Genomic DNA, 18,386 nt, shown 5'->3' with positions numbered 1-18,386 from the left:
GGTAACGGAAGCTTTCGCGCATGTCGATGATAAACTTCATATGACACTGTTGCACTACTGAAACCTGTATTTATGTTAAATACATCTTTGGTGTTCGAAATACTTGATCAAGGTATGCATATGCTTCGTGACACTGGCGGACTGGTAAATAGGAAAGTGAGTGTAACGGTGATTTCTTTTTGATCAGCCCTGTGGTGAACTTCAGGCAACCTCTTCTACTTCTCTATCTCATCTTTATGAACTCATTACTAGAAGCTGCCAAAAAGAAGTCTGTTCAGATTCTTCCGGAACAAACGCGATACAATCTATTGCGATTTGTGTTCGACCTTCCTCTACCGCTATATAGATCGTTTATCGAATTTATGACGGTACCAGCGGCTTCGCATAGACCATGGATCAAAAGTGTGAAAGGTGATGGGTGGCAAGGAAGCTGGTATGGAGAGGATGCTGCCAACGTAGAGGATGTCGACAAGTGGACTTGTGAAGCCAAAGACCAAGACCTGATTTTGGTTTGGATACACGGTGGGTGTTTTTACTAAGCTTTTCTCTACACCAACTTGCTGCATTATCTCATCTAGCTGCTGACAGGGGGTGGCTTCTGCGTTGGAAGCGATATTATGTACTCTGCATTCTACATCAAAATACTGGAAAATCTGAAGACAGTTCATTCAGTCAATGCAAGGATACTGTCGGTCAAATATGGTAGGTCAAAATGCCCCCATATGAAATAACAAGTCTATACTAATGATGATATGCATCATCCAGTTCGCACACCAGAAGCCATATACCCTAAACAACGCGATGAATGCATGAGCTGTTACAACTATTTGATAAACGACCTAGGAATCGATCCCAAAAAGGCCATCATTGGTACGCATAGCTTTCCAGGGTGCACATGTCAGATGATTGTTGATAACTTACATGGTGATGTTGCAGGGGGCGATTCAGCGGGTGGGAATTTGACAGCGGTCATTTTACAGCATCTTAAACCAGAGAATTTTCCAGCGGGAGCGATTTTGGTATCCCCTTGGGTAAACTTGGAAACAACTTCTCCAACCTATACATCCAATCGATCTGTAGATTGCGTTGGTATCAAAAGTCTTAATAACGCCATCAGCCGCTACGTACCAGAGGATATGGCTATAAATGATCCAGAGCTATCACCTATGTATGCCGAAACATTCAAGGGTCATCCCCCCCTGCTTGTAACCTATGGAGGACTGGAAGTTTTCAAACATGATATTCAGACATTCATTCGTCGGAATCGAGAGGATGAGGTGGATGTCGAAGAACTGACCAGGAGTATGCCACATATATGGATCATGCAACCAGAAATTCCATGCAATGACGCTGTATGGGAAGAAGACGTATCAAAGTTAACGGATTGGTGCGCTTCTAAGATAAAACTTTAATTATCAGATGGACAGTGAGCAAACTATGGCATTTTTATGATCTAAATACTTGGTATTTCAACAACAGCATTACCTTTATGCACGAGAGTACATGTGCAACTAATTTTCTACAACTGCAACCAAGTCCATCAGTTTTCAATAAATTAAAACCAAGCAATTGTGCTGCCTTCAAATCATCTAGGTCTCTTTTTGGCGACAGTTCTTGCCAAAGCGCAGGTCCGGGTAACGCCTTTAAACTACAAAAGTAAATGCTCACAACCACCTTATGATGCTCTCAATCACTCAATGCATATGTGGGACTACTTACTTGAGCAAGTGAAATGGTAGCTATCGCGCATACCATTGAAATTGCGGATTGAACTAAACGTATAACTATGGATCTCGCTACTATCAATGATCGATATGGACAGTCCGCTGGAGGGCACTCGTCCAGGATGATCTCCATGTATTCCTTTATTAACTGAGAGATTCAAAGAAATGTACACTCTACTCACAGCTAGGTGGGTATGTTACCTTTAAACAAAAGTCGTTAGCAAACGTCTTCATACCTATTATTTGGAGCGAATTCAGTTCTTCGCTCCTCCGCATGTTGTTTCTGGCCCTTTTTCGTGCCTCGTCTAGTGCTGCTTTGACTGATGCTCTTGTTTCGTGCCGTTCGTCTTCTTCTATTGTCGCTACGACTGTTGTTCTTCTCCTCTCGCATCTTTGCCTTAGTCTGAAGTACGTCCTGAATTATCCATCCTCAAGGAATGTCGCAATGACATTAGCTCGTTTACCTTTAGTTCATGGAAGTCTGTCCTGCCTTCCTCTGTATCTCGTTCCTCTCGCCCTAGTCTCATTACCGTGCTTGAAACCGCTCACGTTCTCCTTCCCATTGTCTTCCTGCTGAAGAATTTTTAATGGGCTGACTCTGGCCTCCAAAACAGCTGCTAGATCAGCGTTACTGCCCACCGCCATTCCTTCCGCACTATTATCTCTCTTGCTCTTTCTGACGCATAGTCAGCCCATTCCGCTCCTTCTCCTTGGTGGTTATTGCAGCCACCATCGTCTCGGGAAGGTAATGGTCCGCGAAAATTCTTGAGGTTCTGCGCTTTCTAACTATATATTTGTTTTGTATTTGACAAGTCGTAGATCTTCAATGGGGTCGTTGGGGTTTTTTATCCCTGAAGTTTAGCTTACAACATCTCGATAATCTATGCTTCATCAACTGTACCCTTACTTTCCATAAAAAGTCGATCGCAAAGACAATATTATTTATAAAGGGATTTTACAAACAATAGCTTTACAGCGATATGTACTGTTTCCTTTGAAAAGTGCTGAGGTGTGTGAGGGGACTTTTTGCTCTGCGAATGACCTTTTCCGATTAAGCAGTCACAGATCCTCATTCAGATTTTTCAGAAACCTGGTTGGCCGGGGCACGATTGACTTTCCATTGCTTTCTACGTAAAATGTTCCAACGCCTTGTCAACTTTTGGGTCCAATCCTTCGTCACTGAGCGTCTTCTCGCTAGCAAGACTTTCAATGCTGTAGCCGCCAAGACTCATCAACATGTCTCCACCATTACTTCTAAGGGTAAGTTGTACATATATATCAGGCCGCTGGAGAAAACCATAGTTGAATTCAAATGACTAATACTGTAATGTGTTCACCAGGTCAACAAACCAGCAATACTTTCATGAAGGCCTTCAAAGAAAACTTGGAGAAGGAGCGTCTCAATGCCAAGAAATAGAAGCATCGCTCATGCTTGTACTTTTGTTTTTTTTAATCTCTTGTTTATTATTCCCCACCCCCACATCGTCCCTTACTTCACTTTAGCATTGTCCAATAGAGACCTTTACTCACACTACGAGACTTTCTTTTCTTTTTACTGTGCGAGGAGACAGCTTGTGATGAGGAGAAAATTCAAAATGGTAATGTTGTTTATTGCGCCAGGAGAAGGCTAGATTACAGGTAGCAAGCCTTCGTAGGTGAACTATACAGCATCATTGGAAGAAACGGTGGTATAATGGATCATCAAGCTGCTCAGGGATTAAAAGCGGATATCCTATGATGAGAAGGCTATCATCTAGCGGTTTTAAATGTTGCTGCGCGAAGTATAAAGGCTATGTTATGCATGCATGGCTTAGGGGTAAATTATAATTATGCCTGGTCTTCCTTGGAGATGGCAAGGTTGTCAATGTCGTGGCTGCGTAATGATTGAAGGGCCTCTGTTCGCTTCATGGGTCCATTATAGAGGAAACAAAAGATGGTACAAACGGCGGCTGCACAGCATTGGAAGATTAAGCCATGAGTAAGGTTATCTTTTGGATCACCATTGGGATCACGTAGCTGGTCCATGATGAGGACGAAAATAAAGCCAAAGATCTGACAAAACTGCCAGAGGAAAGAAGACGATGTGCTTTCGGATACTGGATATGAAGCTGCAAAAAGCCAAAAGGGAAATAGGAAATTTCGTTAGACTATCATTTGGCTAATTTTTCACTTATGCAAACCACCTCATGTACATACCTTCTGCACCGAGTTCAATGACCACAGGTACCAAGAAGGAAAGGAAAAATTGATTCATGGCATTCACGTATAGCACAGCTGCGAAAGAGTTTTTCTGAACTGAAAGCGTAATGTAATGTTAGACAAGGTAACGTACTCTCGGTACAAGAGATTAAGCACTCACTTATGAAGATAAAGGCAACGTATGTGGAAAGCATCAATGGCGCCATCAAGCGTAAAAAGAGCTTATGCTGCTTGGTGATATCTAGTACTGGACCAGCCACGGCTGCCATCCCAAGATAATGGTTAGAAAATGATTGGTCAAAGGCCACGGCTATCCGGACTAATACTTACAGCATCCCAATGTTCCGGACACTAGCGCAACAGCCGAGAGAATGCCGGCTTGAGAATTTGTATAGCCATATGGCGTGAGAATTTGAGTGAACAAGGTACCAAACGAGATGCTTAAGCCAACGTTGAGTCCATGAATCATCAACAACACCCAGTAATGTTTGTTGCACATCAGTAATTTGATACCTCCAAAATACGATGGTCGTGGTTCTGTGGACACAACCGAAGCGGGCGTAGGTGGCTTTTCAGGGATGAAAAAGAATGGAACAGCAGCAGCGGTTGCTATCACGGCTACCATGATTAACTAATCCAGAGTGGTCAGCGATAAAGCTTTTCGGCATATTTTTTTTTTGTAAAATCATGAGTTGGTAGAAATTGATTACTTACAGTAAATCCAATGCGCTCCTTTCCAGTTGCAATGGCAGGCATCAAGAAGTAGGCAATAATACCACCATAATTTGATGCTGTGGAGATTTTTTTTAAAAAAATAAACCTATGGTGAGCTACAAGGATGTGTCAGCCAATATAAGGGATGTGCATAACTTACCAACAAAGACACCTGCAGTTGCTCGACGATTTTCTGTAAACCATGTGGCGGCAAACTTTCGGCCAGCATTGAGATTAGAGCAATGAAATAAGCAGTTTTTTAGTATTGAAATTAACTATTTACCATAGTCATAATGTTGAGGGTTAAGGGACAAGCAGCCGAAGCAATAACTTGGCCAATCATCAGAATAGGGAAGGATGGTTGTGGGAATTGAACGGCTATCCAGCGAATCCAACATCCAATAGTATTTAAGCATGCAGCCAACAAAAGCTATGAAGAAGCATCAGTAAAAAGCATTTCCAGCAAGCTATGAGCAGTTAGGTTAATTTACCGATTTCTTGACGCCTATAGTCTCGAAGATCCAACCAGTGAAAAAGCTAAGAATGACATATACAATAGATTGTACATTAGCAAGCCAATTAATTGCTGTCAAACTGACACCCATATATTCTGCAGTGACTGCAGGTATAGGACTGAATGTTGTTTGGTATATGCTGACAGCTGAGCGAAGCAAAACAAGTAAGAATAAGACAAGCCATGCGATGGGGTAGGTGCGGGGTTGAACAGATGGATGCTCAATGACAGTTTGTGTTTCAGAAGGAGTAGATGCACATGTATCATCAGAGTAAAGAGTGTGAGGTGATTGATCTATATCTAGTGGGGGTACTGGTGGCCGACCAGAAGAATAGCGGTTTGACTTGACTCCATATTGGTACATTTCCAGATCCGAGCTCATGATGAATAGGAATGGCAAGAATGTGGAAAAACGAATGTAGTATGTATAGTGGGGGCTGTAGTTATGTCTTGGAATGAGAAAGAGGTCTTGAACGTCTTTTGGTAAGTAAGGTATGCAGAATCAAGGAAGGAATTTGACTTGAAGCACCACGACAGTCAATGGTAGAAAAGGATGGAGATGTAGAAAATAAAAAATGATTGTTTGCAAAGCGATTCGACTTTTAAACAAAGTGAAGACGGTGATCTGAAAATTAGCTAGTTGCACATACACTATGCATGATTTGCCGGGGTATCGAAAACACCATCAAACCTGCGACTGAATTGTGGATGCAATTGAGAAAAACGTGTACAGTGGTATATTTGAACGGTCGTCCCCACAGCCGTAAATCAAATTGAGTATATTTTCAATTTTATAAAAGTATGGTCCTTCTCAGTTCAAATGGAAACCTCACAAAAGGGGTGAATACGATTACCCAATAACATAAGGCAGGTACAAGTTTATGTAAGGATATAATAAGCTTTCAACAAGAATGACCGATAGGTCATTTTTCTGCCGTTCGCCGGATGCTATGATCATGCAATAATAAGATAAAGTAAATGGTGAAAGTTAGTGAAGTTGTTGGTCTGTGACATTGTGCAAAACAGTTGCCCTTTTTTTTTTCTTTTTCTTTTTTCCATGTGGGGTACGCTAGGTTCAACAGCTACAATAGAAATTTCTCAGGTTCGGTTTGCTAACTTGCCAGTTGGATGTGCTGTATGGAAACCAGATAGGCATAAGCCGAATGGTGCATTCCATGAAGGCTGAACCTTATTACATTCATCCCTTTTGCACATTATGTGACTCTGTGCTAATCCTCACGGTGAACATGGGTCAGCATATCAGGAGAGCGCGTTTGTCCAATCTGGGTGCTTTAAACAATGGAAAATCTAAAAAGAGAAAGTCATGATTTTGTGCCCTGGGTACAAACGCATTGGAAATTGAACTAAAAGTCATAACATAAACGCTATCCTGTCAATGGCCTTGCTTATGTACATACACTTTCCGTTATTGTAAGCTCGTTATATTGAGTTTTGGATGCATACTACATTGTGACAAGTCCTATCCATTTCCCCACATTTCTTTCGGTCTGAAATTCATCACACAACTCGCATGTTGTCTCGAAACCGACCAGCCAGCTCGTAACATTAAAGTTCGTGAGGGAGTCAAAGTAGTCCTCTAACCGCCCGATTTATTTAATGCTTGTTTGCATGGTTTATGGTGATTTGAATTGGTAGGGTTTGCAGATGAAAAGAATAGACCGTTGTGGTCAAGATGAATGGGGATGGTTTCGGCAGCTGCTCTGAGAAGCAAGGAAAACCTGACTTACTCCTCTTCTCCAAAGTGTTGTTTCCTCTCTGCGTACAATGCTTCTGCCCATGCCTTGACTGTAGGATGTGTGAATTTTCCCTTTGTCGAATTAAAGAAGGATTGAAGTTTCTTATTGTCGGCTAGAAGTGGGGAAGGGGGTAAGACACCAATTTCACGCATTTAGCAAGAATCTCATTGGATACCAACATTTCTCATATTCCATGGCTTGTACAATCATCTCAAACTTGTCTAGGTCTTTAACCAGCAATGCCTCAGGTGTGGTAGCGTCTTCATATTCCTGCCACAACTGGGCAATTTCCTGAGCAACCATCTGATCGTCTAATAAGGTCTTGTAGCCTTGAATGGCATCCTAACATTGGATGGAAGAATACGATCAGTAACCGGAATCGCCAATTTTGGACCGGTGCCGACCGAACTCCACTTACTCGTTCCTGTCTGAACTTTTCCTCCTTACTAACACCGGCGTGTGGTGTGATATCACCCTTTTTGAATTAAAAATAAAAAATGTAAGTTGACGGTGTCTAGAATATGGCGAAGCAGAGGATCTAGATGATGGTATTGGAAAAAGTTCGGGATACGAACCACAACGGCTTCGGCAAGATCGTGAACAATTGCCATTTTGATACACCTATTGTTCAGTGTAATTTACGTAAGTGCGCTGAAGAATACCAAGAAAGGGTGGGGGCCCCTGCCTTTCTTTCATTTCATAGGATATTTTTACTTTTCACGGTCCAGTGCTGGGTCATTAATCAACATGGCCATGACTCCCATTCGGTGCATATGATCGGCGATGGATTCAGGTTGTCGGATTCCATTGTCCACCCAACCTGTTCGCTTCGTTCTCTAACGGATGGTAAGACATAAGGGAACCGTGATTGGGCACTAGCTGGGTTGAATGCGAAAATATCTCACCTTGAGATTTTCAATAATGTGCAGGAATTTTATGACATTAGCAGGGCTGGACATTGTGAGTGGTATTCCACACTGAGTACGTGGCTTGTTCGGTGAATGAAGGTGGGCCAGAAATTGCTCTGCCTAAATTTTTTTTTTTGCAATAAAGAGTGCCACAACCTACTGTCAAATAAACAGCGAAATGTGGAATTTTTTTATTTCCTTTGTTACAACTTCTTATCTGTGCTTTCTCCTATAGTATCGATCTACAAGCAAGCGAAAGGGAACACGATGTACATGATTGACAGCACTGTAGTTCTTGGCATAAACCACGTCGTTGAATTCCTTGATACCACAGCTTACTCAATTATGAGGCCCGCTTTGTTTGTGCAACATTACAAAGTTATTCCAGTTCAATTTAGTGCCTCATTAGTCGATACTAAAAAAAAATATAGCATCCTTCTACGCGTGCAGGCCACGCTTCTATGCAATAGGCCTATGCAAACTGAAAGTTAACCAGGGTAGCTTTCTCTCAAGAGAACGATTGAAAGAGAAGGAAAAGTGTAGATCGCCATAGAAACAAAGTATAGGCTGGAAAAACGAGGTACCGCTAACTTTACTTTCTACCACACACGAGGTTCTCGACCATTTTCTGAACCTGAAATATTAATGACCTGGTAAATGGGATAGGGACCTCGATATAAGTTATATGCTTGCGTTCACCCAATAGAAAGCATGAAGGGATGGTTCTTTTCCATAGTGTTGCCTTATTCCCCCCGCCCATTCATCGATCTCAATGTTCCCAGACCTCAGCGTGTTTTCAAAAAGTGACATCGATAGAAAAGCTATGATAAATGTTGTACTCCCCGAAAGGCATAAGTAAAAAATAGAAAAGGTGTGCTACCGTAATATTTGATCAACTCTTTCCACAGTTTCCTTTCTACCTTTTCGTTCGTTGTTTCTCTTTATTACCTTCATTCACCGTAGAAGTCCTTTATCGTCGACCTCCTTCATCCCAACAAAGAGAAAGAGCTAGAGAAAGAGACAACCTATCGAAGATATCCCTGCCACTCACTTTACAAAAACACATACGCCTTCAGCGATTTATCGAAGTAAAAATTACGAATGCGCTCCACCATCCTTTGCCTTGCTGCTCTCGCTCAGCTCGCCCTTACCGCCGTTGCTGACAAGCATGTCACCATCCCACTGTACCGAAGATCACCTTCGCCTTTCTATCAAGCTGCTGGAGAGCAGATAGATGACGGTGTTGTACGTATTCGACCCAGCACTTTTTCATTGCGTCGTAGGGCACTCGACTGACCACTATCTTGTTTTTAGCTTGCTGGTAAGATTTCCGTCGGTACTCCTCCTCAGGAGTTCAACGTTGTCTTCGACACCAGTACGTGTTATTTTTTCCCCTTTGTGGCGGTTATCCTGAAACCGTAATTTAAATTGACACCCTATTTTTAATTGCAGGCACCGGTTTGAGTTGGATTCGTGGCTCAAAGGTGATTATCCATCCTTGCCTGCCTTACCTGCCATCATCAACTTACTAATCTTCCAATTCATTTGACAGTGCCGATCTGAAAACTGTCTCGACCGTTGCACTTACTACTCTACCCGCTCAAAGACCGCCGTGTCAACTGGTCACAAGTACTCTGTCAACTATGGCGATGCTTGCGTTGATACTCGTGTCTACTTGGACACCGTCACCTTCAGCGACCGAACCGTTCCCAACATGCCTATCGGTGGTGCCGATCGCATGAGCGGATTCGACGCCGGTTTCGACGGTTACCTCGGTCTCGGTCCCAACATTCAGTTCAACAAGACTGGCAAGCTCTATGCTGGCAACGGCAGTATGTTTTTATTTTTTTTATAACGCCAAGAATTCCATTTATCCTCCATAACTCACATAATTTCCTATAGACTTGCAACGTCGTCAAGACTTGATGACCCAACCTAGCAGTTTTGTTAACGCTGCTTTTCAAATTGGTCAAATCGAAAGTCCTCAGTTCGGTGTGTTCATCTCCACTAACACCACCGTTGCTCCTACCACTGCTCCCGTCGATCCTGCCACCCCCGTCACTACCACCCCTACCACCGACACTGCCAGCACTGGTTTTGTCAAGCGTACTACTGAAAGTGCTCCCGCTGGATACCTCATCTTTGGTGGTGTTGACAAGTCTAAGATCACTGGTGACTTCAACTACCTTACCCTCGCTGACCCTGTCGAGGGCGAGACCCGCAACTGGGATGTCTGCTTGAAGAAGGCTGACTTTGGTAACGGTTTGGATTTCCAACAAAGCGAAGACACCATTGCTTCCATCAGTACCTCTTCATCCTACATCACCATGCCTTGCCACCAAGCCGACAAGTTCCACGACAAGTTCGGTGGAAAGTTCCTCGAATCCACTCAAACTTATACCATCAAGTGCAGCGAAATTAGCAAGATGCCTCCTCTCAAGCTCAGATTCGATGAGTACACTGTCACCCTTCCTGCCTCTTACTGGACCCGCGAAATCGATGGCGACAGAGATTGCTGCGAGACTTTGATCCGAAAGGGTGTCTCTAACCGCGACTGGTCTCTTGGTACCGCCTTTACCCATGCTTTCTACACCAGCTTCAATTCTGAGAAGGAAGCTGTTGGTCTTGGTGTGCTCAAGGGCTCTCCCAGTGGTCTCAAGATCACCAAGAACTAAGCCAATCTTCTGCACAGCCAGCAAACGATTCACTCTCATTTTTCTTCATTGTTTTCTCTTGAAAGAACAATAAAACAAATGCACAGGAAACAATGGATCATGCAGCTTCATTAACGTTTTTTTTTTTTTATTGTTAAACCCTTCACACCCCATATTCCCTCTCTCCCCCTTTTATGCGATGCCCTTCATTTTGTACCACTCCTTTTGTACTCTCGCTTTTTGCCACATTATTAAATGCAGAAAAGAATAACAGTTTTTATGAACCATAGCTGTATTGTCTGTCAGTCCAGAGGGTCGAATCGGTTGGCTGGTTTAGCTTACTGGCGGTATCGTCTGTCTAGCCTGGCTGATTTACCTCACTGGCGTGACATGGTCTGGGAGGGGGGGGAAATTTCACGCTCCCAAAATTTTTGATCCTTCGATTGTCCTCCCCGCACAACTTGATCATGGCCCAAGTACAGACCAATCCACGAGGTATACCAACCTCACCGTTCGTTGTAAGTAATCTACCGCACGTCTTGAACGTGTTGTTGAACAAGTGCTAAATGTCCTGCGTGTCGTGACAGGAACGTGTTGAAGATTATGTTTCTGATGCTGAACCAGTGGAGGTGGTGCTCAAGAAATTCCAAGAGGCCATCAGTAAATACAAGTTTATGGAAATGAACATGTTACAGCGAAGAAAGATTCTGGAAGAGAAGATTCCCGAGATTCAAAAGACATTGTCCACTGTCGAGTTCTTGATGGAGAAGAAAGATGGCGATGACGATACCCCTACCATGGAGACCGAGTTTGAATTGAACGACACGCTCTATGCTAGAGCCAAAATTGAGCCAAGCGGTACGGTGTACTTGTGGCTGGGTGTAAGTTGCTATTTCATGACATGGGTTAGGCGGGGGGTTTAGTTCTGACACTGCTTGATAGGCGAATGTCATGTTGGAATACACCTTGGAGGAGGCTCAGGACCTGTTGGCATCCAAGTTGGGAACGGCGAAGTTGTCGCTGAGCAACGCCATTGAGGATCTCGATTTCTTGCGTGATCAAATCACAACCATGGAGGTCAACACTGCACGAGTGTATAACTGGGATGTCAAGCAAAGACGTCTCGCCAAGGCACAAGAAGGATCCGCCTAAATGGAATGAGTTTTAGACACCAAAAAAATAATAATAAACCACCAACAACAAAAAAGAAAAAGCCAATGCTTGTTTCGTATGGGTTGTGAGCAAGAGTACACGCCTAGGCCAAGGTCAGACTGTTTCCTTTCCAAACGACTAGAAATACTTTTTATTGCATATCAAGTTGGGCTTATGGGATAGTAATAATAAAGAAAGAAAGAAAAACCCATTGTACTTGGAAAACAGCTTAGTGGAAAAACGTTAGAGTGTTATGTACTGAGTGAATATGTATAGAGTAGTAGATATGACACATATGTTCAGAGCCACGAACGATGAAACGCTCAGGATGTTGGCTACTTTTTTCAATTATTTGGCAGTTTCGCGGTTGCGATCAGCAGCGTTGAATGAATCGGCGTTGCTTTGGATGTTGCTTTTGACGGTTTGATGAGCATCTTGGGCAGTGGCCTTGGCTTCCTGGGCCTTGGTTTGAGCCTTGTCCTGGACTCGGGCTTGTCTGTCAGCAAGCTGGGATTGAGCCTTGGCTTGGAGCTCACCAGCACGTTGATCCATGCGGATAAGCACCTTCTTCAGCTCTTCAGCAATGGCCTTTTCTGCGTTCTTCTTGAAAGCGGTGTTGATGATGGGAGAAAGAAGCTTGTACATGGTGTCGTGCTTGGTGTCGCGCATTTTGAGCTTGAGCTCGTGGAGCTTGCACTGAACCTTGACGACTTCCATCACATTGGAATTGGCGTTAGGAGTGGAGTTCTTGACCACCATAGTGACGTCCAAACCACGATCAGGGATATGGATGTCAGCCAAACCGGAATCGGCTACCTTGATACCAGTCTTCTTGCGGAATTCAAATTGAACATCGCGAGCGTCAGCTCGGACGTGTGACAATTGAATGGTGACTTGGTTAGAGATATCAGCAGTTCCTTTGCCAGTGGATTGGACACGATCACTGTGTTCACTGGGGGGTTCCATATGGACCTCAGTGTCGGTGTGAATCTTGACATAGCGTGGGATGACGTTAGAGCAGCGGAGTACAAGGTTATTGATCTTGTAGTCGATTTCAGCGTCAGAGCCTTCAATAGGAGGAAGTGGCAAGTACTCGATTTGAGCAGCAATGACTGGAATCATGCTGGCAAAGTCCTTGAACAGTTCATACTTGAATGTGGGCTTGCCTTCCTCGTCCAAGAATACACTCTTGGTGAGGTTTTGCAAGTCGTCAGCGAGCTTCTGGTTGAGCGTGTCTTCCTTGAAGCCTTGGCCGAAAGTCTTGGCTTCGTCGATAAGACGGTCAGTGTCGCCTTGATAGCGCTCCTTCATCTCATTCTGGCCACGATCCAACAGATCGGAAGCCTTCTGGTCATATTCCTCAGACTGGATAAATGAAGTATCACGGATAGATTTGTGAATAAACTCGCGGAGATCCGTCAAGTAGTTACGCATCTCTTGATCGTCCTTGACATGGCTGCCAAATTCACGGACGGCATTGATCAAAGGATCAAGGCTGTTGCCGTTGGCAAACTTCTCAACAAGTTGCTTGGAGGACTGAGTCACATTATCAATGTGATCTCCATGCGCTTCTTGGGTAGACTCGTGAGCTTGTTTCAACTGTCCACCGAACTGTTCACCTTGTTCTCCGATTTGACGGATGATGTAAATTAAATCATCAACGGCTGTTTGGTATTCTTGAGAAGAGTGAACTTCCAAAAGAACATTCTTAAGACGCTGCAGAAGGGTGTTTCGCTGTTCGGGGCTGAGATTGATTCCGCTAACGGATTTCTTAATGCCGGAGGTGACGTTGGAACCAATTTCTTGGCCGGCCTCGGTAAACGTGGATTCACCTCTGGCGTATTTGTCGACGGTAGGCTGAGTGTTTTCGACACCAGCACGGTACACATCACCAGCATGACCTCGGGCAGTATCACCCGTACGTTGGAAAGCATCTTGTGGGGCAGCTTCTGTGTTACTACCAATGTTGGAGCCAACGTTTTGCTTCATTTCCTCATCACCAGTGATACTGGCGCGAATGGAATCAGAAACGATGCCTTCAAGGTCAGCGACGAGGCGACGGAATTCACGAGATGTCACCATCAAGCGGGTGACGTTCCAGGCTCTACGACCTGCCTCTTGAGCAAGTTCTTGAGCACTAGCTTGTCCCTCGCGAATATGCTGATCGGAAACATGTTGTTTACCAATATCTATAATATGAGCGCAGCCATAAATATTTTTAAAACATTACGTAAATACTATGAAATCAAAGCCTAGAAAATAATGCTTACCAGCAGCGCCTTTGCTACCATGGATACCATCTTGTACGATGGTCTGGAGCTCTTGATCTGAGTTCTTTTCCTGGATGACCTGCTTAGAGGTATCCAAAACCTGGTTCAGATTTTGCATCACTTGCTGGCCAGCAGGAGACATATTCTTGGAGGTGTTGTCGACCACTTCGGAAGTGCGCAGCTTGTCGATGCCTTGCACTAAGTTATCATTTGAGGGGACGTTACCTTGGCTATAGAAAGGGTTTAGGAGCCAAGACTTTGTTGTGGTTGTTGAGCTTGAAACTTACCGCAGGTTAGAGGCAACTTCTTGCACTCTTTCCTTGCGCTCAATAGCTTCGTCTTGGCGGCGTTGTCGAGTTTGATCGTCAGACATTATATGTTATGAATATTTAAAATAAGTTGATAAGATGAGGTTCTTTTATATATTTGATACAAGTGAGGATCATGATGAGACAATGAAATCAAGTGGTTGCCTTTTTAGGCAAATGCATGTTTCTGTAAACCTCTGAGGCAAGGATTACAAGGTGTTATGGTCGTCTGGGCGTTTCTTACTATGGCGAAGCATGTTTTTAAGAGCACGTAGAGCAAACACCGTCAATCCAATACCACTCCAGTCTTCGTCGTGTAAGTCTCGTAAATCGCCAACCGTCATAATATCCTGGGCTCGTAACTTGGCTGCCCACTCCACCGTTTTCCGCTCTCGATTGGTAGCGATCGCCGTATCATTGACAAATTTCTCAATACTTGTGTCATCGTCATACTCTGTAAGGCAAGTCGTTTCATTATGGTTAATCACTAGCCAGCTATCGATCATAAGCGTCAAAAATTATTGCTAGTGTTTTCACTTACCAGACAGAACATGGGCCATCAAAGCAGAATGAGATGTGCGGCCAGACGATTCCCATATCCGATCGTCATCCATATGGGTAGATGACGATGACGACTCTACTGGAGGAGCTAATGTTTCATGTTCTGCTTCTCGTTTCTCCATAAAATCGATATATCGTTCTTCAGCAAGTTGCACTCGCTGTTCAAACGTCATACAAAGTTTCTCGGCTTCATGAGCTCGGTCCGTGGCCATGACTAGCTCTTGCCTAGCTCGCTCTAGTTCCGAACGAATATCATTTTCGCGTCTCCATACCATGCGATCTTCTTCCTTATTTTCATCACCAGGTTCTTTGTTCATATCTCGTAGAATACGGTTAATTTCGTTCGTGATGAGCTGTTGATATCGATCTGGGAGGACTTGTTCCTCAATCTGTTGGCCAAAAGGGGTTAGAATGCCACATTGCAGGTTACCAAGAGTGGATGGAACAATATCTACCATTTCATTGACAACCTCTTCAGCGGTATCCGTGTCGCTATTAAATTCAAATTTCACAGAGAGGCGATCCATGCCTTTGAAAACAACTTGTAGCGTCAACTGTTTTTTGGTTGCGTCAGTGGCGAGCAAAACCACTTCTGGTTCAACGGCGAGAAATGAATGTTCCAGAATTTCTTGGGCTGACATTCTATTGAAATGGCCGCAGTCAGTTTGAGTCGATGCGTCATGAAGCCAAAACGGAGTATTTTACTCACCTCTCATGTTCACTGGCAAGACAACTATTGATTAAAGCAAGTACTTCGGGGTTTTGTACTTTGGACAAACTTTCAGGTTTGATGTTTTGTGTGACTTTCTTGAACACTTGAGCAGCGTTTTTGCATTCGGCATAAGGGTATTCCCCTGTGGCCATTTCCAAGAGACACATACCAAAAGCATAGATATCCACCTTATCATTATAGCCTCTTTCCTCGTACATTTCTGGGGCCATGAATTCAGGCGTGCCGATCACCGTGTAACGTTTGGCAGTGCTCATCAACGGGGATGTGCGTTGCGCAGTCCCTAAATCACCGATTTTGACTTCTCCGTGAGCGCCATTGATGAAGATGTTGTCGCATTTGAGATCTCGATGAATGATAGGTGGTTCGTGGCTATGTAGGTAGGCTAAGCCCTTCAAAATTTGGCGCGACCATCGTTTAATGATCTTGATATTAGGCAACGATAGTTTGCGAATGTATTCACGTAATGTTCCCGAAGTCATAAGTTCAGTAATAAATATGAATTCCGAGTCATTGTGCCAGGCATCGTGGAAAGTAATGATATTAGGATGACGAACGGATTTGAGAATATCGATTTCATGGCCCAAATCCTTAAATTCTTGCCTAGAGATCTGTAGGATTGCGTAGGTCCAGTCAGTATATAACGGTGAAATGGTAGTCATGAAATCGAGTGTGTCCTACCTGCAAGACATTCCATGCAATCTCATATCCCTCATCTCGATCGATAGCCTTGTATACAATCTTGTATGCACCTTTGCCTAGCACAGTGTTCAAACGAGCATATCGGCCATTTGGAGATACTTCAACGACCTTTTCCGTATCGTGTTGACTGGATCGATCAATAACGTCATTGCCGGAAGGGTATTGGGGTTGGGAGGGATAATTTTCGTATTCTGGATATTGTGCAGCCAGCTGCCTGGTTAGAATGCTACTACTGGTGGTGTCCTCATTGTTGTATTCCACTTCGTCTTCAGGTGCAGAGCTGGATATTGGGTCAGACATGTCGTGCTGTGGAGGACTATGAATCCCTGAATCGACGGATTGGTCACTTTTTGCAGTATTGTAGTGATGATAACTATTGTCCATCATGGTTGTGGGATGGTGTTTATAATGTGTGCTGTAAAATATCAGAGGGATTTAAAGGAATAGAGACATTTGTAGTAGGAATCGTACAACCAAAAAATTATCGAGGAAAGGGCGTGTGATGCGTGTGTGAAGTACACACCACACTACAAATTATGATAAGTGGGGCTGTCTTTTGGAAGGGGGGAGATGAGAAAGGTAAGGTTGACTTTTGCAGAACTTGGCTGTGAACCTTCCGTCGTAGAATTAGCAGCGCCAGGAAAATTTCAACTTTTGTCATCCAAACCCTTTCTGCTTGAACAGAGCCGGTCTTTTAGCCACAATGATTCAGTCAGTTTATCAGTAATTATGACAGCCATGATTCAACCTCATCAAACGATAAATGATGTTAAAACGTCATGTATGGCATAATAACCGTCGGGTTTCTGGATAGACAATTTCCCATGACAATGTCTTAAGTGAACAGTGCGATACCGACGGGCTATCTGCTAGTTTGGGACTCAACGGCTAATAACACATGGTTTTACTGTATCGTGCCTCATATCTAAGCAATATTATTGATCGTACGGCTTGCTAAAAGAATTGTTAAGGGGACAGGGGAGAAGGGTCCTCATTCCACAGTTTTAAATCCATCGACAGCTCTCAACTTCGGGAAGATTTTTTTCATTCATCAATACTCATTATTTCTGATGTAAACATTTAGCGAACATTATAATGAACAAGGATATCATGACGAATATCATCACTTTGAACATTTTGCAACGCTTACCGAACAAGCAGTCCTTTTTTTTTTTTGCTGGCAGAAAGAGGTTCGTGACCGTGCAATAAAAAAAAATTGATGTTCAGTTCAACAAGCCTGCAACTTGAACAGCTTCTAAATCAAGCTCAACTACGACCACACATTCCCGCTACGTTAAGGGTCCAGCCTCTTATGCCGTTGGTAGACACACCCTGCCCTCGCTGCTCATCCAGCGTTGAGCAGTATAATATCAACCTAAACTGTGACTTTTACATGTGCATGAACTCCAAGGTAATTGACTCGATCTTTTCCGAATAGTTCCTAGATCCCATAGCTGATATAACCATGTCTACCTATTTCAGTGTTCATACCCGTTCGATACAGACCTCGTGTCGACATTTATCGTAGATAAACCTCCAAAGACGCGTAGAAAGCCTGCTCCTTCGCCACCACCCTCGTCACCACTTGTACAAAGACAGCTGAAAATGAAGAGGAATCGTAGCTTTGTTTCTATGTCCATGTTGAATCAGCGGAAAAGGAAGCCGTTTGACCGTGTAAATGCCAATGCCGTTGGGCAAGGTGGGTTGCCACTCTTGTCTGCGCCACCCGTGCAGAAAGAAAATATGGGATCTTTTAGTGACGATGTTTTTAACCATCCGTCGTCTCTTGATATTACCCTACAGAACTCCTCATTATCTCCCTCTACCCAAGAACTTAACTATTCGCTGGCAGACATTGAACATCTGCTTCAGCATGACGACGAGGCTGAGTATGATAGTGAACATTCAACCGTCGTGACCCCAAAGGACATTGATAGTCTGCTGGACAAGTCCACACTCATGGATGATTTTATGGTGGTAACAGCCCAAGATCTTTTCAATACCAATTGTACATAACCCCATTTCATAACTGTATCAGAGTAAACAGCTCGGTGCTAATTGCATATACTTTTTTTCTATCCTCCCATATGTCATAAAAATCACATATCACTATCGAAGCAATTTAATTGTCTGGTGCTTCACTTGAAGGCGGCGGTAGAGCAAATAGCCCTGAATTTTTCCCTTTTCGTTCCC

At 43.6% G+C, this 18,386-nt stretch overlaps 9 protein-coding genes across 9 annotated transcripts; 5 read left to right on the top strand and 4 right to left on the bottom strand.

The window, feature by feature from the left end:
* The first annotated feature begins 230 nt into the window (after positions 1 to 230).
* Positions 231 to 1,580, top strand: K450DRAFT_251401 (uncharacterized protein). The gene is made up of 4 exons (XM_051590715.1): positions 231 to 522; positions 589 to 702; positions 766 to 870; positions 937 to 1,580. Exons 1-4 carry the CDS (start codon positions 237 to 239, stop codon positions 1,410 to 1,412), a joined length of 981 nt encoding a protein of 326 aa, XP_051442558.1. The 5' UTR covers positions 231 to 236; the 3' UTR covers positions 1,413 to 1,580.
* A 1,280-nt stretch (positions 1,581 to 2,860) lies between these two features.
* K450DRAFT_273699 (uncharacterized protein) lies at positions 2,861 to 3,141 on the top strand (the record flags this gene model as incomplete). Its single annotated transcript, XM_051593092.1, has 2 exons — positions 2,861 to 2,984; positions 3,065 to 3,141. The coding sequence occupies 2 exons, from the start codon at positions 2,861 to 2,863 to the stop codon at positions 3,139 to 3,141; spliced, it is 201 nt and encodes a 66-aa protein (XP_051442557.1).
* A 312-nt stretch (positions 3,142 to 3,453) lies between these two features.
* Positions 3,454 to 5,533, bottom strand: K450DRAFT_301831 (uncharacterized protein; the record flags this gene model as incomplete). The annotated part of the gene is made up of 8 exons (XM_051593756.1): positions 3,454 to 3,832; positions 3,921 to 4,019; positions 4,084 to 4,185; positions 4,254 to 4,554; positions 4,638 to 4,714; positions 4,798 to 4,852; positions 4,921 to 5,067; positions 5,129 to 5,533. 8 exons carry the CDS (start codon positions 5,531 to 5,533, stop codon positions 3,552 to 3,554), a joined length of 1,467 nt encoding a protein of 488 aa, XP_051442556.1. The 3' UTR covers positions 3,454 to 3,551.
* Positions 5,534 to 6,823: 1,290 nt separating this feature from the next.
* On the bottom strand, positions 6,824 to 8,022 carry K450DRAFT_251387 (uncharacterized protein). Its single transcript, XM_051590714.1, has 6 exons — positions 7,814 to 8,022; positions 7,623 to 7,744; positions 7,484 to 7,529; positions 7,327 to 7,383; positions 7,088 to 7,250; positions 6,824 to 7,020 (listed from the first exon to the last, which is right to left on the bottom strand). Exons 1-6 carry the CDS (start codon positions 7,865 to 7,867, stop codon positions 6,896 to 6,898), a joined length of 567 nt encoding a protein of 188 aa, XP_051442555.1. The 5' UTR covers positions 7,868 to 8,022; the 3' UTR covers positions 6,824 to 6,895.
* Positions 8,023 to 8,796: 774 nt separating this feature from the next.
* Positions 8,797 to 10,909, top strand: K450DRAFT_251381 (uncharacterized protein). Its single transcript, XM_051590713.1, has 5 exons — positions 8,797 to 9,061; positions 9,131 to 9,191; positions 9,269 to 9,300; positions 9,369 to 9,648; positions 9,719 to 10,909. Exons 1-5 carry the CDS (start codon positions 8,918 to 8,920, stop codon positions 10,489 to 10,491), a joined length of 1,290 nt encoding a protein of 429 aa, XP_051442554.1. The 5' UTR covers positions 8,797 to 8,917; the 3' UTR covers positions 10,492 to 10,909.
* A 1-nt stretch (position 10,910) lies between these two features.
* On the top strand, positions 10,911 to 11,796 carry K450DRAFT_251373 (uncharacterized protein). Its single transcript, XM_051590712.1, has 3 exons — positions 10,911 to 10,988; positions 11,058 to 11,351; positions 11,413 to 11,796. The coding sequence occupies exons 1-3, from the start codon at positions 10,938 to 10,940 to the stop codon at positions 11,620 to 11,622; spliced, it is 555 nt and encodes a 184-aa protein (XP_051442553.1). The 5' UTR covers positions 10,911 to 10,937; the 3' UTR covers positions 11,623 to 11,796.
* On the bottom strand, positions 11,697 to 14,360 carry K450DRAFT_251368 (uncharacterized protein). Its single transcript, XM_051590711.1, has 4 exons — positions 14,180 to 14,360; positions 13,893 to 14,122; positions 12,142 to 13,811; positions 11,697 to 12,069 (listed from the first exon to the last, which is right to left on the bottom strand). The coding sequence occupies exons 1-4, from the start codon at positions 14,263 to 14,265 to the stop codon at positions 11,971 to 11,973; spliced, it is 2,085 nt and encodes a 694-aa protein (XP_051442552.1). The 5' UTR covers positions 14,266 to 14,360; the 3' UTR covers positions 11,697 to 11,970.
* A 49-nt stretch (positions 14,361 to 14,409) lies between these two features.
* Positions 14,410 to 16,493, bottom strand: K450DRAFT_177613 (uncharacterized protein; the record flags this gene model as incomplete). Its single annotated transcript, XM_051584268.1, has 5 exons — positions 14,410 to 14,695; positions 14,738 to 15,150; positions 15,217 to 15,403; positions 15,471 to 16,102; positions 16,173 to 16,493. 5 exons carry the CDS (start codon positions 16,491 to 16,493, stop codon positions 14,410 to 14,412), a joined length of 1,839 nt encoding a protein of 612 aa, XP_051442551.1.
* An 890-nt stretch (positions 16,494 to 17,383) lies between these two features.
* On the top strand, positions 17,384 to 18,385 carry K450DRAFT_251360 (uncharacterized protein). Its single transcript, XM_051590710.1, has 3 exons — positions 17,384 to 17,604; positions 17,676 to 18,201; positions 18,312 to 18,385. The coding sequence occupies exons 1-3, from the start codon at positions 17,413 to 17,415 to the stop codon at positions 18,317 to 18,319; spliced, it is 726 nt and encodes a 241-aa protein (XP_051442550.1). The 5' UTR covers positions 17,384 to 17,412; the 3' UTR covers positions 18,320 to 18,385.
* The last annotated feature ends 1 nt before the right edge of the window (position 18,386 follows it).

Source organism: Umbelopsis ramanniana (assembly GCF_025399195.1).
Source record: "Umbelopsis ramanniana AG unplaced genomic scaffold K450scaffold_48, whole genome shotgun sequence".
Lineage (NCBI taxonomy): Eukaryota > Fungi > Mucoromycota > Umbelopsidomycetes > Umbelopsidales > Umbelopsidaceae > Umbelopsis > Umbelopsis ramanniana.
This window is presented reverse-complemented; position numbering and strand designations above follow the sequence as displayed.

What these genes read in the sequence shown, in the direction of transcription:
- K450DRAFT_251381 (XM_051590713.1), top strand. Translation starts at nt 8,918, where the DNA reads ATGCGCTCCACCATCCTTTGCCTTGCTGCTCTCGCTCAGCTCGCCCTT. An exon ending in AGCAGATAGATGACGGTGTT is followed by an intron (nt 9,062 to 9,130) that starts GTACGTATTCGA and finishes TCTTGTTTTTAG; the next exon opens with CTTGCTGGTAAGATTTCCGT. An exon ending in CAACGTTGTCTTCGACACCA is followed by an intron (nt 9,192 to 9,268) that starts GTACGTGTTATT and finishes TTTTAATTGCAG; the next exon opens with GCACCGGTTTGAGTTGGATT.
- K450DRAFT_251373 (XM_051590712.1), top strand. Translation starts at nt 10,938, where the DNA reads ATGGCCCAAGTACAGACCAATCCACGAGGTATACCAACCTCACCGTTC. An exon ending in TACCAACCTCACCGTTCGTT is followed by an intron (nt 10,989 to 11,057) that starts GTAAGTAATCTA and finishes GTGTCGTGACAG; the next exon opens with GAACGTGTTGAAGATTATGT. An exon ending in CGGTGTACTTGTGGCTGGGT is followed by an intron (nt 11,352 to 11,412) that starts GTAAGTTGCTAT and finishes ACTGCTTGATAG; the next exon opens with GCGAATGTCATGTTGGAATA.
- K450DRAFT_251360 (XM_051590710.1), top strand. Translation starts at nt 17,413, where the DNA reads ATGTTCAGTTCAACAAGCCTGCAACTTGAACAGCTTCTAAATCAAGCT. An exon ending in ACATGTGCATGAACTCCAAG is followed by an intron (nt 17,605 to 17,675) that starts GTAATTGACTCG and finishes TACCTATTTCAG; the next exon opens with TGTTCATACCCGTTCGATAC.
- K450DRAFT_251401 (XM_051590715.1), top strand. Translation starts at nt 237, where the DNA reads ATGAACTCATTACTAGAAGCTGCCAAAAAGAAGTCTGTTCAGATTCTT. An exon ending in GATACTGTCGGTCAAATATG is followed by an intron (nt 703 to 765) that starts GTAGGTCAAAAT and finishes TGCATCATCCAG; the next exon opens with TTCGCACACCAGAAGCCATA. An exon ending in TCCCAAAAAGGCCATCATTG is followed by an intron (nt 871 to 936) that starts GTACGCATAGCT and finishes GTGATGTTGCAG; the next exon opens with GGGGCGATTCAGCGGGTGGG.
- K450DRAFT_251387 (XM_051590714.1), bottom strand. Translation starts at nt 7,867, where the DNA reads ATGTCCAGCCCTGCTAATGTCATAAAATTCCTGCACATTATTGAAAAT. An exon ending in AAAAGTTCAGACAGGAACGA is followed by an intron (nt 7,251 to 7,326) that starts GTAAGTGGAGTT and finishes ATCCAATGTTAG; the next exon opens with GATGCCATTCAAGGCTACAA. An exon ending in AGCCATGGAATATGAGAAAT is followed by an intron (nt 7,021 to 7,087) that starts GTTGGTATCCAA and finishes CCCCACTTCTAG; the next exon opens with CCGACAATAAGAAACTTCAA.
- K450DRAFT_251368 (XM_051590711.1), bottom strand. Translation starts at nt 14,265, where the DNA reads ATGTCTGACGATCAAACTCGACAACGCCGCCAAGACGAAGCTATTGAG. An exon ending in GAAGTTGCCTCTAACCTGCG is followed by an intron (nt 14,123 to 14,179) that starts GTAAGTTTCAAG and finishes CCCTTTCTATAG; the next exon opens with CCAAGGTAACGTCCCCTCAA. An exon ending in TGGTAGCAAAGGCGCTGCTG is followed by an intron (nt 13,812 to 13,892) that starts GTAAGCATTATT and finishes CTCATATTATAG; the next exon opens with ATATTGGTAAACAACATGTT.